Genomic DNA, 18,878 nt, shown 5'->3' on the forward strand with positions numbered 1-18,878 from the left:
GGCCCATCAAGTCTGCACCGGAGCAGCCTACCTAAGCCCACAGTTCCACCCTATCCCCGTAATCCAGTAAACCCACCTAACCTTTTTGGACACTAAGGGCAATTTAGCATGGCCAGTCCATCTAACCTGCATGTCTTTGGACTGTGGGAGGAAACCGGAGCACCCGGAGAAAACCCACACAGACACAGGGAGAACGTGCAGACAGTGACCAAGCCTGGAATTGAAACTGGGACCCTGGAGCTGTGAAGCTCCAGTGCTAACCACTGAGGAACCGTGCCGCAGGTGTTTGAAAATTTCCAGACCCAGGTCAGGAAAAACCAGGATGAGGTCACATCATTAATGACACGTTGAAGGCAATGGGCATGCGGTTTGAGGATGCAAATATTCTCAAATATACTTCCATAGACAAAAATAAATGATTGATTGTTCAGTATCATTCCCATGTTAGTAGCACTTTTGAAAATGCACAATTCAAAGCCAGTATTTATATATGTTTCATTGGAAAACAACAGAGTAGATCAACATTTCCCATGCACAGCAAGTGTACCCTGATCATGGGAAGCTGGGCACAGAGGCCAAGCATTGTAATTATGCACGGAGTGTGCTGCTTAGTATTTTCCCAATGCTGAAATGTACTATCAAAAAGATAAAGGTTTATCAAGGCAGAACCTTGGTATGCCAAATTTGTCAATTACTTGCTCCAGCAGTACAATGTCATTGGCGTGTGCCAAGAAAAATGACCGCCTGGTGCTTTCTAGCTGCATGTTAATCGATTCTGGCTTTTTTGGCTTTCTTTTGTTGCCGTTCGGAAGATTTTTTTTTGAATTTCAGTTTAATTTGGCCTTTTATTTTTCCCAGCCACATTTTCTCCTTTTAACATCTATCATTCAAGGGTATTTCACTTGTTGATGGGAAGGGTAATCCTCTTTATCTCTTCAGAGAGCTAGAGAATGAAGAGGAATTGCCAGGGGGAGACATGCCTGTAATTTACACAGAACCACTATTATCCAAGTAGTCAGTTTCACATGCTGGGTCGGAGTCGCTAGAGGCCTCCCGGGAGATTTAACGGCCTTGTCACGCCTCGCGAGATCTAATGAGATCTTGCAAGGCGTCGGGATCCAGATTTGCATATTCAAGTGACTAGTTAGATTCGCTTGAATATGTCTACAACGGATCGACCCAGCACCTGAGATCGAATGGCCTCGGCCCGGAGACCCTGGCTGGGCGCCGTTTAGCACTGGTTTCCACAAACGTGATTGAGGCACTTGGGGTGATCGAGGGCCCCTGGGTAGCCGGGCTTTGGGCAGGGTGGTAACCTGGCACCCATGATGCCACCCAGGCACTGTGGCAGTGCCATCTGGGTGCCACCCTGGCAATGCCAGGATGCCCAGGTGACACTGTCAGGCTGGTTGGGGCACTTCCAGAGTATCAGGACGGCAGTGCCAAGCTGTATAGGTGGCATCCTGCACATTCCAGGGATCGGGCCCAGGGATGCCCTGCCCTTATGAGACAGAGTGCGGGGGGGATTGAGGATTCCCTAATATACAGGGGGGGGGGGTCCAGTTGCTGCGGTGGGGATCTAGAGATTGGGGCACTATTCAATCTCTTTCTGCAGTAGTGAGCAGAGCTCCTTAAAGTGCGGCATCGGCAGGGTGTTCCTCGCTGAGCCCCAGAAACAAAGCGTTTAATAGCGGCGTGGTTCTTGGCGCTGCCAGCACCCGGAAACACCCGACTAAACTCGCCTGCTACTGGACTCTTTTCCATTTCCATTAAATTGCACCCATGATTTTCAATTGTACTTCTGCTGAGGTATGGGTATGTATGAGACAACAAAGAGCTTGCAGACGGTTTAAGGGATTGCCATGGAAAAGCAGAAAATGTGGGATAGGGTACAGATTTTATGATACATAATCTTGGGCCAATTACAAGATACATGGCACTGTTGAGTAATCGTTCCTTGCTAAACACTTTGATTCTGTTGCATTTTATGCACATGCACCTGAAATCTGCAGTCGTGAACACAACACTTTAGGTTATCAGCTATTGTTTTGGATGAAGGACACTTTGAAGGACCAAAAGGGCAACCATCTTCATTGTCCTATTGGCCATCCATCAAACCAGAAATGTGTGCTGCAACACAGTCCACTGCCACCGAATTAGCCTGAAATGAACTGAAAATTGTCTAAATTGGGCCAAACACAAATAAGTGCAAATCAGTCTGATCAATTTAAGTCTCATGCGATTCACAGCTTAACCAAATTACAAAGTAATGTTATATATTGCCACAATTTCCAATGTTAATATATTACGCTCACCAAACTACTTGCATGGAAATAATAACAAGTATTTTTCAAATTTGGTCAATACTTTCAGCTGAGAGAATTAACTTTTGGTGGTGGATTTAATTTTTTTTTTTTAATATATTTTTTATTCTTCTTTTTCACATTTTCTCCAAAATTTATATCCACCAACAATAAACAATAATCAGCAACAAAGATGTCAATCCCCATATCAATAACAACGATCCCATCCTCCCACCAAACCCCAAACATGAGCCCGCATGTTCACACAAACGTATGACAAAAAGGAATTAGGGATCGCCTATAGTCGCCATTAACACACATAGCCCCCCTCCCCCCAACCCTCCCACCCACCCGCCCCAACTAATGTTCGATGTTATCCAGTTCTTGAAAGTGCACAATGAATAATGCCCATGAATTGTAGAACCTCTCCATCCCACCCCTCAGTTCAAACTTAACCTTCTCAAGAGTCAAGAATTCCAACAGGTCCCCCCCGCCACTCCAGGGCACAGGGTGGAGAGGTTGCTCTCCAACCCAGCAGAATCCGCCTTCGGGTGATCAACGAGGCAAAGGTTTGCACCCGTTTCCAACCCTGGCTGGTCCGACAGCCCGAATATGGCCCCCCGGGGGCCCGGGTCCAGTTTCACGTGCACCACTTTAGAAATTACCCTAAAAACCTCCTTCCAGTAATCCTCTACCTTTGGACGGGACCAAACATATGAACGTGATTAGCGGCCCCCCCCCCCCCCCCCCCCCACGCCCCACACCCGCAACGTTTACACACATCTTCTACTCCTGCAAAAATCGGCTCATCCTCGCTCTCGTGAGGTGTGCTCTGTATATCACCTTCAACTGTATCAGCCCCAACCTCGCGCACGAGGTGGAGGCATTCACTCTCCGGAGCACCTCCCACCAGAACCCCTCCTCTATATCCTCTCCCAACTCTTCCTCCCACTTTGCTTTGATCCCTTCCAGTGGTACCTTCTCCTCTTCCAAAATTGTTCCATAAACCGCCGACACTACCCCCTTTCTCCAGTCCCCCTGTCGTCAGCACCTCCTCCAGCAATGTGGAGGCCGGCTCCACCGGGAAGCTCTGTATCTCCTTTCTGGCAAAATCTCGAACCTGCATGAATCTAAACATTTCCCCCTGCTCCAGCCCATACTTCGCTTCCAGCTCCTTCAACACTACAAACCGATCCCAAAGAAACAAATCTTTCAGTGTCTAAATAACCTTCTCCTCCCATTTCCGAAAACTTCCATCCCACTTCCCTGGCTCAATCCAATGGTTCCCCCGAATCGGCATTTCCCTTGACACTGCCCCCAACACAAAGTGTTGGCGAAACTGCCTCCAAATTTTCAATGAAGCTATTATTAGCAGACTCCCTGAATATTTCCCCGGGGCCATCGGGAGTAGCGCTGTTGCTAGTGCTTTCAATCCCGACCCCCTGCACAAATTCTCCTCCATTCTGATCCACTGGAAATCAACCCTTCCGACCCAGCTCCGCACCTTCGCCACATTCGCCGCAGAATAATAATACATCAGGTTTGGAAGACCCAAACCCCCTGCCTGCCTTCCCCTCTGTAGCAGCACCTTTCTAACTCTGGCCACCTTCACTCCCCATATGAACAAAGTAATCCTTCCTTCCCCTATTAACGAAGTAATCCTTCCCTCAATCTCTCTGAAAAATGCCTTTGGCAGGAAAATCGGCAGGCATTGAAAAATAAACAGAAATCGCGGCAACACATTCATTTTAACCGCCTGTGCCCAACCCGCCAGTGACAGAGGGAAACCATCCCACCTTGCTAGAGCAGCTTTCACTCTCCCCACTAAACTAGAAATGTTGTACGTGCTAAGCCCCCCCCACTCCCGGGCAACCTGCACCCCCAGGTACCTAAAGTGAGTCCCTGCCCTACGGAATGGCAGCCCCCCCCACCCCCGGCCGAGACACCACAAAATACTCACTCTTGTCTAGATTTAGTTTGTACTCCGAGAAAGACCCAAACACTCGAAGCAGCTCCAAAAATCCCCCTAGCGACACACTCTGTTCCGACACGTATAACAGCAAGTCGTCGGCATATAAGGACACCCTATGCTCTACCCCCCCCCCCCCCCCACTATTCCTTTCCATACCCCCGAACTTCTTAATGTGATGGCCAACGGCTCAATTGAGAGTGCAAACAGCAGGGGGGATATAGGATATCCCTGCCTAGTCCCGCGGTGGAGAGAAAATTATCTTGAGCTGATGTTGTTTGTGCGGACACTCGCCCTCGGCTCCTTATATAGTAGCTTTACCCAGTTCACAAATCTTGGTCCAATCCCAAACCGCTCCAGAACTGCCATCAAGTACCCCCATTCTACCCGATCAAATGCCTTCTCAGCATCCAATGCCACAACCACCTCTGTTTCCTTCCCCTCCGCCGGTACCATAATGACGTTCAATACCCTTCTAAAGTTTGAAAAGAGTTGCCTCCCTCTCACGAACCCCGTCTGATCTTCACCTATCACCTTCGGGAGGCACTCCTCCAGCCTACCTGCCAGTACCTTCGCCAATACGTTTGCGTCCACATTCAGAAGTAATATGGGTCTATACGACCGACACTCTGTCGGATCCTTGTCTTTTTTTAGCAACAGGGAAATCAATGCCTGCCCCAAAGTTTGTGGCAACACCCCCTTCCCTATCGCCTCTTCAAACATCCCCACCATCAGGGGTGCCAGAAACCCATTCGGCCCTGCCTCCTTCCCCGACTGCATCCTCCCAATCGCATCCTTTATCTCCTGCTCCACTATCGCTCCTTCTAATGTAGCCCTGTCCCCCTCCCCTATCCTCGGGTACTCCAACCCATCAAGAAATTCCTACATCTCCCGGTCTCCCCCAGGTGGCTCTGACCTGTACAACCTCTCATAAAATTCCTCAAAAACCTTGTTAATCAGATCCGGAGCTACCACCAACTTCCCTGCCCTATCCCTCACCTGAACAATTTCCCTTACCGCTGCCTCCCTCCGGGAGAGCTAACCTGCCTTATCTCCATGTTCATAACCTGCACCCCTTGCTCGTCTCAGTTGGCACACCGCCTTCGTGGTTGATAGTCGGTCAAAGTTCGCCTGTAGTTCCTTCCTCTTTTCCAAATTCGTTGGGTCCCCATCTTTTGCATAACTCCTATCTACCTCCAACATGTCATCTATCACCCTCTGCCGCTTCAACCTCTCCTCTTTGTCCACCTGGCCTTAAACAAAATCACCTCACCCCTCACCACCGCCTTTAGAGCCTCCCAGACAACTGCCTTTGACATCACACCCGTGCAGTTGCAACCTACATATTCCTCAATTACCTTTTCAATTTTGTCACAGAACTCTTGATCCCCCAAAAGTCCCACATCTAATTTCCACCCCGGCCTCTGCGCTACCCCCTTCTCCAGAACCACATTCACCCAATGCGGAAAATGATCTGACACTACAATTGCCGAGTATTCCAACCCCTTAACCCCAGCCAGCAAAGCCTTCCCCACCACGAAAAAGTCGATCTGCGAGTATACCTTATGGACTGCTAAGAAAAATGAGTAGTCCCGTTCCCTCAGGTGCAGAAACCTCCAAGGGTCCACACTCCTCCCATTCCCACCATTAGCCCAGCCAACGCATTTGCCCCCCCCTGATGGAACCAGCGAGCCCGGCTGTGACCTGTCCAACCTTGGCTCCTGCACCAAGTTCCAGTCGCCCCCCACTATCAGTTTGTGTGTGTCCAAGTCGGGGATGGCCCCAAACACCTTCTTTGCGAATCCCACATCGTCCCAATTGGGACCGTATATACTTAACAGTGCCACTAACCTCCCCTCCAGCGCCCCTATCACAATCACATATCTACCCCCCTGATCAGCCACCACCATCTCCATCTGGAAGCGTACTCTTTTGCTGACCATTACCGCTACCCCTCGAGCCCTTCCGTCAATCCAGAGTGAAACACCTGACTAACTCAGTCCTTTTTAAGTCTCACCTGGTCCTTAACCCTCAAGTGAGTCTCCTGCAGCATTGCTACATCGGCTTTCAAACTTTTAAGATGCGCAAGCACCCTTGACCTCTTGACCGGACTTCCTAACCCCCTCATGTTCCACGTGACTATCCTAACTGGGGGTCTCTCACCCCCCCACCCTTCTTATCCACCATCATCATACCACCGGGCCCTGCCCCATGAGCCTGACCCGCCCCTATCCATTATTAACATCAAACCCCTTCCCCCCCCCCTCCCAAACCCGCCCCCTACATTTCCTCTCGAAAAAACATCTCCCAGCAGCAATCCCTCACCCCCCCCCCCTCGCTCGCCTCTTTGGCCCATCAAAACCTGCTAACCAGGCTCCAATGTCTGCAGCCCTCCTCTCACCTCACCTCCGTTCACTAGCTGACTTTAGTTAGCTAGCGAGGGTGGCTACCCCCCACCAAGGGTGGTGGATTTAATTAAGTAGGGTTTATATATGCCACATAAAAGAAACATCCCTTTTTGTCTCAAAACAAATTCCTGGTGTAAATTTCAGTATTCATTTGAATTAAAAGACGATCATACCTTACTCCCATATTGTCTTGTGTCCCTGTTCAATCTGACATCAGAGGTTGCTTTGCCAGTGTATTTGATCCGGTTTCTTTGCCCGTCTGTACTGCCATTATCCATCTGACCAGGTTGCAGCCGCTCACTGAGGTTGACTGGTTGGTCCTCCGGGCTCGCACTGTAGTCCAAGCCAGTGGAGCTGTTTCCATTTATTTCTGGGAATGTGCTGTCTCCCTGTGTACTGTTTGATGTTGCGGGATTCAGGGTAGTGGAGCCACTGTAGCATTCTGAAGATGAATCATCTGATAAGGAAAAAAAATAGAGAACACTGCAAGAACAGGTCATTGATAAAAACACTTGGAGCGCACATTTTCTATGTAAATATTGGTTCATGTTGCCTGACTTTTTAGAAAATGTGCCTCCACTGGTGAAAACATTGCAAAACTATGAGGTACAGATTTACAATACTAAAATTCAACATCATTTTATTCAAAAGCAGTTAAAGTCAGTAGGGTGAACCTACATTGAATAAATAAGTGTTATAATTTTATCCAAGGCATTAGGCCATGTAGGAGCGCCACTGCACTGCACATTGCAGCAGCAAAAATCTGAATCTGCGTCCTTAGTTCCCATATAGCATGATTCCAATTCATCAAGGGGGGCCTAGTGAGCATTGAATGAGGAACCAGCCCCTCAGCAATATAGGAGACATTGGTCATAGTGAAAGCTTGTACATACCCGAGTGATCAATTATAGTTTATATTACAAAGCTGACAAGTTGGGTGGAATTTTACCACGGGCTTCAGGACCCTGACATGGGACCAAATGGAGATGTTGAGCCTGCGCATGCTGGGAAACAGACTAGCGGATTCCTAATTGGCCATCTCCAACTTTACTCTCCAACTAAGGCGATGCTACCTATGCTGCCGGTCCAATCAGAGGGCACACAGCTCTGAAGACTCGGGAGTCCTACCGAGGAAGTTTGGAGACTGAGGAAGCCCACATGGAGGTGGCCCTGGAGAAATGTTTAAAAAAAAATTCAGATGGCACCAAGCGAGCAGCCCTCTATGATCAGAGGGAAATCCCTTCCAGATGACTCCTGACTAAACCTCATCCCCCCCTTTGCGCCATGGAGCGTTCAGCTTTGATATCCCTCCAGACTATTTCTGGGAGGCTTCCTCCATGAAGCTTCTGACCTCCCCTGCCAGAACAAACATCAGCACGTTGGTAATATTACCTCCAATTGTGGCCTTAATGAGTTAAATTGGCTGCCCGTCGCCACTGATCAAGCAGCCTGTCCACTTATTATACCTGATCCAACCCCAGCACCCCAAGCCTGCCCGTGTAGATGTGAAGCGACCCAACAGAGGACAAACATAAATTAGTTAACACAATCATCTCGCACAAGGCGCAGGTGGATAGGGAGGCAAGGGAAGAGCAGCAATGGGTTGTTGGACGAGATCTTTGACGTGGACAGAATCTACTCGAGTGACCCCAGCCCGGAGCATTCGGCTAGTAGAGAGAAGTTGCAGATGCAATTTGATTTATCATCTGCTGATAAGCCAGTTGTGGCGCTCAAGGGGGGTAATGAAAATGAGGAGAAGGCCAGTCGCCTCCTAGAGTTTAGACGAATGAGGGGAGATCTAATTGAGGTATACAAGATTCTGAAAGATATGGATAAAGTAGACGTGGAGATGATGCTTTCACTTGTAGGGCATTCTAAAATGAGAGGTCATAATAGAATAAGAGGTAGCAAATTTAAAACAGGTTTGAGGAAAAACTACTTCTCCCAAAGGGTTGTGAATCTATAGAATTCACTAACTCAGAGTGCGGTGGATGCAGGGACAGTGAGTAAATTTAAGGAGAGATTTGGACAGATTTTTTAATTGGTAATGGGTTGAAGGGTTATGGAGAATGGGCAGGACGGTGGAGTTGAGGCCAGGATGGGATCAGCCATGATCACATTTAGGGTGTTAAGCTCAGGAGGCTAAATTGCCTACTCCCACTCCTAGGTCATGTGTTCTAGGGAGAAGATGCTCTGGTTGATTTTGCAATCCAGCTCTTGGTCTGTAACATTGTAGGTAGCAGGTGAGGAACATATCTGTCATGACAGAATGGCGGAGCAGACCCGATGGGCTGAATAGCCTAATTCTGCTCCTCTATCTTATGAACTCCAGGCCGGTTAGTTGAGGTGTAGGCAGCCTCCCGAGAGACTGTCCAGATTCGGGATTCAGGTGGGGTACTTGTGTCGGCGCCGGATAAAGTTAACCGGGCTTTTGAAGTGTTTTACACAAACCTCTATAGGTCAGAGCCACTGGGGGAGGAGTCGGATATACGGGAATTTCTGGAGGGATTGGAGTGTCTTAAAGTAGAGCAAGAGGACCACGAACAGCTGGAGGTGCCATTGAGGGTGGAGGAGGTCCAGACAGCGCTTGGGAACGTGAAGACGGGTAATCATGCCGGGGCCGGTTGGTTTCTGGGTAGAATTTTATAAAATGTTTGCTGATCGACTGGTGCCATTATTGGTGGAGATGTTTGGGTATTCGGTAGCGCAGGGGTCTCTTCCAGAGACAATGTTGCAAGCGTCCATCTTCTTTCTGCTAAAGAAGGATAAGGACCCGGTGGAGCGGGGATGCCAAGATTTTAGTCAAGCTGTTAGCACTGGGGCTGGAGGAATGTCTCTCTTAGGTTATTGGGGAAGATCAGACGGGGTTTGTGAAGGGGTGGTGGTTGTTGTTGAATCTGAGGTACCTTTTAAACGTAGTTTTGTCCCCAGCTGAAGGTAGAGGGCAGGAGATTATTGTAGCTTGGATGCCGAGAAAACTTTTGGTAGGGTAGAATGGGGGGTATTTGTTTGTGATGTTGCAACGGTGTGGAATAGGGCCTAAATTTGTAGTGTGGGTCCAGTGTGTAAACAAGACATCAAGGCCCGTGTCCGTACAAATAACGTTAGTTCAGGTTATTTTCAGATACACAGGGAAACAAGGCAGGCGTGCCCTATGTCCCCCTCTTGTTTGCATTGGCAATTGAGCCTTTGTTCATTGCCCTGCGGGCCTCGGATAAGTGGAAAGTGATAATGAGGAGGGGTCGGGGTTAAGGGCGTTACTGATGGCCTTGCTGCTGTCTTTGTACGCCGACGATCTTTTGTATGTGACGGATCTGATGCAACAATTGGTGAGATTATGCGCCGTTGAAGCGTTTGGGGGCTTTTTCAGGGTATAAATTGAATTGGGAGAAAAGTGAGTGTTTTCTGGTCACTCCACCGGGTAGGGGAGCCAACCCTGGGGGTTGAGTTACCTTCCCATTTTAGGTAACAGGAGGTGCAGGCAGCTTGGAATTGGGCCTGGCTTTGGAGGGTTAAGGCGGACTTAGAGATGGGATAGTCTCCCTCTGTCCTTGGCAGGCAGGTTAAAATGCATGTTTTGCTGTGATTCCTTTTTCTGTTCCAGTGTGCGCCAGTTTTTCTGCCAAAATCCTTTTTGGGGGGGGGGGGGGGGAATGGAGAAATTGATTTTGTCTTTTATTTGGGCAGGTGAAGTGGCTAGGATTCAGAAGGCGGTTCTCCAGAGGGACCGGCAGTAAGGGGGCTCGGCATTGTCGAGCCTGATTTATTATTGGGCGGCGAATGCGGAGAAGGTGCTGGGGTGATGTGGGGATCCGGGGGCTGAATGGGTGCGGATGGGGTCAGGGTTGAGTAGGGGGCCGGGGTTAAGAGCGTTACTGACGGCCTTGCTGCTGTTTTCTCCAGAGAAATATTCAGTGAACCTGGTGGTGGTCTCCACATTGAAAATATGGAGACAGTTTCGGCAACTCCCTAAATTGGGGGCAGTATCGAAGTTTGCGCTGATCTGTGCAAACCATTTGTTTGAGCCGGCGAGGCTGGATGCTAGGTTTAGGGGATGGGAGGAAAAGGTGGTGGAAGGGATGAGGGATTTGTTTTTAAGAGGGGTTGTGAGCATGGAGAAGTTGTTGGTAGAAATGCGGGCTTTCACGGGCGGGTGATTTTAGGTACCTACAGGTTTGTAACTTCGCAAAAAATGTCTACCCAACATTCCCTTTGGTGCTTCCTTCTTTGTTGTTGGAGAGGGTTTTGTCTCTTTTTTTTTTAACATTTAGAGTACCCAAATCATTTTTTCCAATTAAGGGGCAATTTAGTGTGGCGAATCCACCTATCCTGCACATCTTTGGGCTGTGGGGGCGAAATCCACGCAAACACGGGGAGAATGTGCAAACTCCACACGGACAGTGACCCAGAGCCGGGATCGAACCTGGGACCTCTGCGCCATGAGGCAGCAGGGCTAATCCACTGTGCCACCATGCTGCCCGGAGAGGGTTTTGTCGTTGGCAGGGATGGAGGAGGGGAACATGTCAGGGATTTATGGCAGGATTATGGCGGAAGAGGCAATGTCTGTGGAGGGGGTGAAGGCTAAGTGGGAGGAGGAGTTGAGGTCAGAGATGGAAGATGGGGTGTGGTGCGAGGCTCTGCGTAGGGTAAATGCAACATCGTCATGTGCTAGGTTAGGGTTGATACAGTTGAAGGAAATGCATAGGGCCAATTTGACCAAATCCAGGATGAGCAGGCTTTTTGTGGTTGTGGAGGATGACTGTGAGCATTATAGGAGGGGCCCAACTAATCATTTGCACATGTTCTGGTCGTGTCCTCGGCTAGCGGGGTTCTGAGTCTCCTTCTTTAGCACCATGTTAGCGATTCTCTTAGGAAGGGCTGGAGGAGCCCCTGAGGGGACATATTTGGTGTGTTGGACCTGCCAGAACTGCAGACTGGTGCAGATGTCCTGACCTTCTCTTCACTGATTGCTCGAAGGTGTGTGCTGCTGGGGTGGTGGTCAGCTTCTCCACCCAGTGCCCGTGTGTAATTGGGATATCATAGAGAATGTTTATATCTCAAGAAAGTTTTTAAACATTTTTTTAAAAAAATTTAGAATACCCAATTCATTTTTCCAATTAAGGGGCAATTTAGCCTGGCAAATCCACCTAACCTGCACATCTTTGGGTTGTGAAACCCACAGAAACATGGGGAGAATGTGCAAACTCCACACGGACAGTGACCCAGAGCCGGGTTAGAACGTGGGATTTGGCGTAGTGAGGCAGTAGTACTAACCACTGCGCCACCGTCCTGCCCAATATCTCGAGAAAGTTAAGTACACCATGAGGGGGGCAATTGAGGGGTTCTACTGGAGATGGCAGCCATTTATCTGTACTTTAAAGAGCTGGTCATCATTAGTTGTTAGGTTGGGGGGGGTCTCTCTGTTGGGGGTTGTGCGCATGGAGGGGGGGGGGGTTTCAGGGGGGTTTGTTTATTGTTTTCTTGTGTTATTGTTTACGTATAAAGTTCAAAAAATGTGAATAAAAATACTTCACACAAACACAATGAATACAAGGGCCAATTTTATATTTTGTATCATTAAATAATGCAGGGCAACTCACATAATTAGGTTTCATTCAAGTATTAAGGCTAAAAATACTGACAATTCTTCCCCTAGAGTTAAATGTTTACATCCTTGCCGCATCCCAAATGTTTAAACATTACCAGTCCTTGTCTGGTATTTTACTGTATACACTCTCCAGGGTCCCTTAAGTGATTTGAAGCAAGATTCAGGTGATCTCCAGAGACCAGCCCAAAGCTGTTTCTGACTATAAAGATGAAGTAAAGATGTTGATTTATTTTTCTTCCTGCTCATCCATAATACCGAGTTTCGTATTATCATAAACACCTTGGTATTCATTTAAACACATACCTCCACTTTCTGTACCTAAATAACACGTTCTTATATTCTCGAGATTTTGAATAATCTAAGAATCATTTATTTTTACTAATTTGTATTTCAGTTTGAAATAGCACAAAAGCCATCTGAATCTTTGTTGCTGACTGGGCGTGAATCCCGCCACGCCGCCGGCTGCCAGATTCTCCGGCGCCGTTTTTTTGGCGGGGGGGGGGGGGGAGGGGGGGGGGGGGGGTGCTGGTCGGGGGCTGTTGGCAGTGGCCCCCCTGGTGATCCTCTGCTCCGCGATAGGCCGAGTGGCCGCCCGTTTTTGGACCGTCCCACCGGCGTAAATCAAACAAGGTCCTTACTGGTGGGCGGCCTGCGGTGTCCTCGGGAGGGGGGTGGGGGGGCGCGGGGAGATCTGGCCCCGGGGTGGGCCCCCACAGTGGCCTGGCCTGCAATCGGGGCCGCCGATCTGAGGGCGGGCCTGTGCCATGGGGCCCGCCATGGCCGGCGCAGAGAAGAACCCCCCTGCACATGCGCTGGGATCACGCCAGAACACGCTGACGCTCCCGTGCATGTGCTAACACGCTTCGGCGCCAGTTGCGTCGACTGGCGTGGCGCCATCCCCGCCCACGCCGGCCTAGCCCCTGAAGGTGCAGAGGATTCTGCACCTTCTGGGCGGTCCAACGCCGGAGTGGTTCACGCCACTCTTTGACGCCGGTACGGCCTGCCCGCCGGATTCCGGAGAATCCAGCCCCTCATCTTTCAATTGGGCATATTACAGCTTTCCGGACTCAACCATGAATGCAGCAATTTCAGATAACAGTTGCTCCACTTTTTTTCATGCTTTTTGTGTTTTCTTGTTTTTCAACAGTAGCTTTTGGTGATCTCATTGCCAATTTGGACATTAAGGGGCAATTTAACATGGCCCATCCACCTAACCTGCACATCTTTGGACCATGGGAGGAAACCGGAGCACCGGGAAGAAACCCACACAGACATGGGGATAACTCCACACAGACTCAAGGCTGGAATTGACCCCGGATCCCCGGTGCTATGAGGCAGCAGTGCTAACCACTGTGCCATCATGCTGCCCCTGCTTTTCACATGTACACGACCTCTAAGCACATTTTTTGTTCCTTTACTTGTCCCATTACTATCACCTTTTGCTTTGCAGCATCATCATTTTTGTCATTTAATCTCTTCTGCATTTTGCCCTATTTTAGACCTTGGCTTCTGGGGCAGGTTGCGGCAACGGAGATTCGGCGGGGGCGGGAATCGCCGCCCGCCGACCGTCTCGCTGCTGAAATGCCGGTCCTGCGGCGTAAATTAAACCACCTCCCTTACCGGCGGGACCAGGCGGTGCGAGCGGGCTCCGGGGTCCTTGGGGGGGGGGGGCTGGCCCGCGATCGGGGCCCACCGATCCACGAGCGGGCATGTGCCGTGGGGGCACTCTTTCCCCTCCGCGTCGGCCATAGCCTCCGCGATGGCCAACTCAGAGGTGACCCCCCCCTGCGCATGCGCGGGGGTGACGTCAGCAGCCGCTGATGCTCCCGCGCATGCGCAGACTTCCGCCGGCTGGCGGAGTCCCTTCAGCCCCGGCTGGCGTGGCGCCAAAGGCCTTCCACGCCAGCCGGCGGGCCGGCAACCACTCCAGCGCGGGCCTAGCCCCTAAAGGCGAGGAGAAATCCGCACCTTTGTGGCGGCCCGACACCGGAGTGGTTCACGCCACTCCATCCCGCCAGGACCCCCTGCCCTGCCGGGTAGGGGAGAATCCCACCCCAGATCTTTCCTCCCCCTCCCGTTTTTCTGCCTTCCTTAAGACTTGTCACATTTTGGAGCTGTGTTTCTCTCTCCACAGATGCTGCTTGACATGCTAAGTATTTCCAGCATTTCTGATCAAGCCTTTGTTTAGTGTACACAGAGAGAAGGTCATTTTCACCATCTCCACTTTGACCCAAAACTGGCAAAGACGTATTTCTGGCGGCAAAGAAATCCAATTGAATTTAATTATCACAAGGAGTTGAAATTGTATAAAATTGAAATCTATAAAATACAGGCAAACATGCTCTGTAAATATGCATTTGGGAATGAGATTCAGCAAGTCGAATTTTGTTAAAATTGACAATGAAAGCGGAGAGGCTTACCACAAATTTAAACAAGGTCCTTTTTAATTCAATACAACTTTATAATATTTTTCATTTCAGCTTATCTCAGAATAGCAGGCATCTATTTTAAATTCCTGTTAATTTGTACCAAAAATATCTGTGTGTTCCTATTTTCTAATTTATCAGTATCCCAATGGTTCATTTCGGTAGAAGAAGCTCCTTTATTCCTTGAACACTAAGAAAACAAATGGATTAGAGGAGCGTGAAGATCAAGGGCTACTGATCTGTAAGTCACTAAAAAGCAATGCTATGGCTATAATAGATGAAAAAAATACTTTGATTTGTTCCTAGATGAATGAAATATAAAAGTAGGGAAGAAAGTAAAATTGAGAGGATGGAGCTATTAGGAAATATTGAGCAGGCTGGGTTAATTTCTCTGGATTTGATCAGTGGGACACAGAAAAACATTCCACCTGTGGGCAAGTTGAAAAAGGAGCATAAATAGAAAGTAGCCAAGAAGGCATTAAATAGGAGGAATCACTTTACACAATGAATGGCATGAATGTAGAACTTGCTGCCACATGGACTGCTTGAAGCAGATAGTGTTGGCACATTTAAGAGAAGGCCTGATGCATACAAGAGGGACAGGTATGGGGAAAGAGTGAGGAAAGGGAGAGACTCATGTGGGGCCTGAACACTAACTTAACCAGTGTGGTGACAGGTTTCTGTTCCATGGTCACCAGGGGCCAAATTTCCTGACTCCTCGAACTCAGAAGGAAGTGCCGTATATTTAGATTTATGTTGTGGTGGGTACGTCTTACCGGGAGTTGGGCCCACTGCCTCCCGAAACAACGGAGAGGTCACCTCATGTGCTGCCGGGTGTGGAGGAGGGCTGCTTAAAAAGGCCACCTCAGTGCTCTGGGACTTTGTCCTTGCTGGAAATAAAATCTAATCAATCTGTGAACTTACAGGTCCCCAGTGTGCTAATGATACGTTATGAAATCAGTTATACAGCACTAATCCTATAATGATGTCCCCATGCTTATGTCAATAGACAGCCAGTGAAATTGCAAGCCCTGCTTTTTTGCCTATTTCAAGTTTGTCTTTTTCACCAAAAATCTAAGTGCTTTGGGATTTAAATGGGATTGACAGCTTCACTTAGTTTATCCATTTTTACGCACCTCATGCCTACTTTTAACTATCTTAAAAAGTGTCTGAACTCTCCCAAAGGTGCATCTGGACTTCTCCAAAAAGGTACCGTACTGCTCCAAATAAATGAAAGCTTCAGAGATTTGTTCAAACATCTAATGCCAACGAATTGTGTTTTGGACATTCCACTAACGAAAACTGCATCCGTCTGAAGGGAGTTACACTTTTACATATGCAGCTGCCTCCATGAACCACGGATGTGCAAACTACAACACGCCCCTGAAAATGGTGGGTGCTGGGGTTAGGGTGGGACTTCCGGAATCTGGGGCGGGATTCTCCGATATCGGCGCGATGGCCGCCGACCGGCGCCAAAAACGGCGCGAATCAGGCCGGCATCGCGCCGCCCCAAAGGTGCGGAAGTCTCCGCATCTTGAGGGGCCGAGCCCTCACCTTGAGGGGCTAGGGCCGCGCCGGAATGATTTCCGCCCCGCCAGCTGGCGGGAAAGGCCTTTGGTGCCCCGCCAGCTGGCGCGGAAATGACTTTGCCGTGCAGCGCATGCGTGGGAGCGTCGGCGGCCGCTCACGGCATCCCCACGCATGCGCAGTGGGGATCTTCGCCATGGCAGAGACCATGGCGAAGGCGGAAGGGAAAGAGTGCCCCCACGGTGGGCCCCGATCGCGGGCCAGGCCACCGTGGGGGCAACCTCCCGGGCCTGATCGCCCCGCACCCCCCCAGGACCCCGGAACCCGCCCGCGCCGCCGTCCAAAAGGTGGTTCAATCCACGCCAGCTAGCGTGGGTTGACAGCAGCGGGACTTCGGCCCATCGCGGACCAGAGAATCGCCGGGGGATTCCGGCGACCGGCACTGCGCGATTCCCACCCCCGCCAAATTCGCGACGTGGCGGGGGCAGGATTCACCGACCCGGTGGGGGGTTGGAGAATCGCGCCCCAGAGCTCCAGTGCCATTTAATCAAGGTGCCCAAGCCCTTCTGCTGTTGCACAAATTCGGGGCAATGTAACTCCATATAAAACCATGGGGTTAGTTACTTCCCCTGCTATGATATGAAACAGAATGTTTAAGGATACCATTCTAAAACATTACAAATTATAAGGCTTGTTAATTAATGCAGTCAGTGGAAATCAAGCAAATTGAGCAAGTGCACCAGTGGGATTTTTGCAAAGAATTCTGCTTTCTATGTTTTGGTAGCATAGCACTGCAGCACATTTAATGAGCACTTTCAACATAATTAACATTGTTCATTAAATCAGGAGGCCACTTACATTTGATGTGCTTTCAACACTGTTTTCCAACATTCCAGAAACTTTTATTTAAAATGTTTAGATACATAAAACACGGAGTTAATATTCTGAATGGTGTCATCTCTCACTGTTGACCACAAGGTTTGGTTATTGATCAGTAAGATGGCTGCACGGTGGCGCAGTGGTTAGCACTGCTGCCTCACGACCGAGGATCCAGGTTCGATCCCGGGTCACTGTCCTTGTGGAGTTTGCACATTCTCCCAGTGTCTGCGTGCGTCTCACCCTCACAACCCAAAGATGTGCAGGATAGATGGATTGGCCACGTTAAATTGCCCCTTAATTGGAAAAAATAATTGAGTACTCTAAATTCATACAAAAAAATAATCAGCATGATTTCAGGGGCAAGATTCTCTGGGCTCCCAGCCACATGTTTCTTGGCAGCAGGAGGCAGTGCGCTGTTCACTGGCGGTGGAATTATTTGCTCCCGCCACTGTCAACGGAAATTCCAATTGAAGCATTTGAAGCCACCTCATGCTGCCAGGAAACCCATGCTGCCGGGAAACCTGCGGATGAGGGTGCGCTGCTGGTGGGACCAGAGAATCCCAGTGAACGGCCAGAGAATTCTAGTCCAGACTTCTAATTCATAAGGAATTTTTTTTTAAAGCTCTTCACTTTTGAAATAGTGAAAGCTTACAAAAATGTTAGTCTATGATGACAACAGTGTTGACAAATAAGTGACACGGAGAAGGATGGCGGGCGATTGAATATGCTCAGTTACATAAAATGTTTATTTCAATAATCTACTGGCCGGAACCTTAACATAAAAATGTTTTCAAAATGTTATAATATAACAATAACTTTCCATTCTGGTGCAGCAAGAATGAAACCATGCCCACTGAGGCTGTATACCAGGAATCCTCAGCGCAGATATTGACAGGGGTGGGCTTTGTAGATGAACATATAACTTTAGACATTGAAGCGGTGGTGCTGAGACTCCATCTTAAACTGCTGCCGTCCATGTGGTGTAGGTGCGCCATAGTGCTGTTAGGAAGCATGTTCCAGAATTTTGACCCAGAAAAGGAACAATATAATTCCCAGTCAGGATGGTGTGTGGATTGGGAGGAAGACTTCCAGATGGTGGTGTTCCAATGCATCTGCTGCTCCTATCCTTCTAGGTGGAAATCTGGTATCACAGTGTGACAACTGAGAGGTGTTAGAAAATTGGATCGAAGATGTAGTGGGCAATTTAGGGGTTAACAGCCTGAGGGCAAAACTGCTACCACTGAATCAGAGGCATACACCCACACCTGGCCTGAGTTACATTGTCCCATTCAGACTTAAACATGTTAATGGAATAAACAGGATACACCCCTGTTCAGCTGGGGTGATTCACTCAAGATCCATTGTCCTCTGGGTCACTCACGTCTGTCCAGCCATGAGCACATTATGGAGTCTGATGGCCTCTTTTGTCAGTAAATTGGAGGTTAGTTGCATATTCATAGCATGGCCCTATTCTTTTGTGTAAATGGGAGAGGGTAATCAAAAGTCCGGATAGCGATGATGAGTTCAAGTCTGGACATGCCTGGACAGGACCATCTTTGAGGAACTGGGCAGAGCTTAGGGGGGGGGGGGGGCAGAAGGATTTGGAGAATTATCATGAGAGGCCCTGAAAAGCCTGCCTAAGAGACAGGCTGCCAGACAAGAGCTTCACTACCAGCAGGAATATGTTCTGTAATGCAAGTATCATTTTTGCCTTCTGTGTAAATGGAGTTGAGAGCTGCATGTTCATTTTGCATGTTG

General features: G+C 49.1%; 1 protein-coding gene across 2 annotated transcripts in view; it reads right to left on the reverse strand.

Annotated features, from left to right (window-relative positions):
- nol4lb (nucleolar protein 4-like b) overlaps positions 1–18,878 on the reverse strand; it is a 468,709-nt gene that overhangs the window by 157,490 nt on the left and 292,341 nt on the right. For both annotated transcript variants that reach the window (XM_072514980.1, XM_072514979.1), the window contains exon 6: positions 6,854–7,137. In XM_072514980.1, coding sequence (XP_072371081.1) covers positions 6,854–7,137 — 284 coding nt within the window. The remainder of the gene's footprint in view (positions 1–6,853; positions 7,138–18,878) is intronic.

This window comes from Scyliorhinus torazame, chromosome 8 (genome assembly GCF_047496885.1).
Source record: "Scyliorhinus torazame isolate Kashiwa2021f chromosome 8, sScyTor2.1, whole genome shotgun sequence".
Lineage (NCBI taxonomy): Eukaryota > Metazoa > Chordata > Chondrichthyes > Carcharhiniformes > Scyliorhinidae > Scyliorhinus > Scyliorhinus torazame.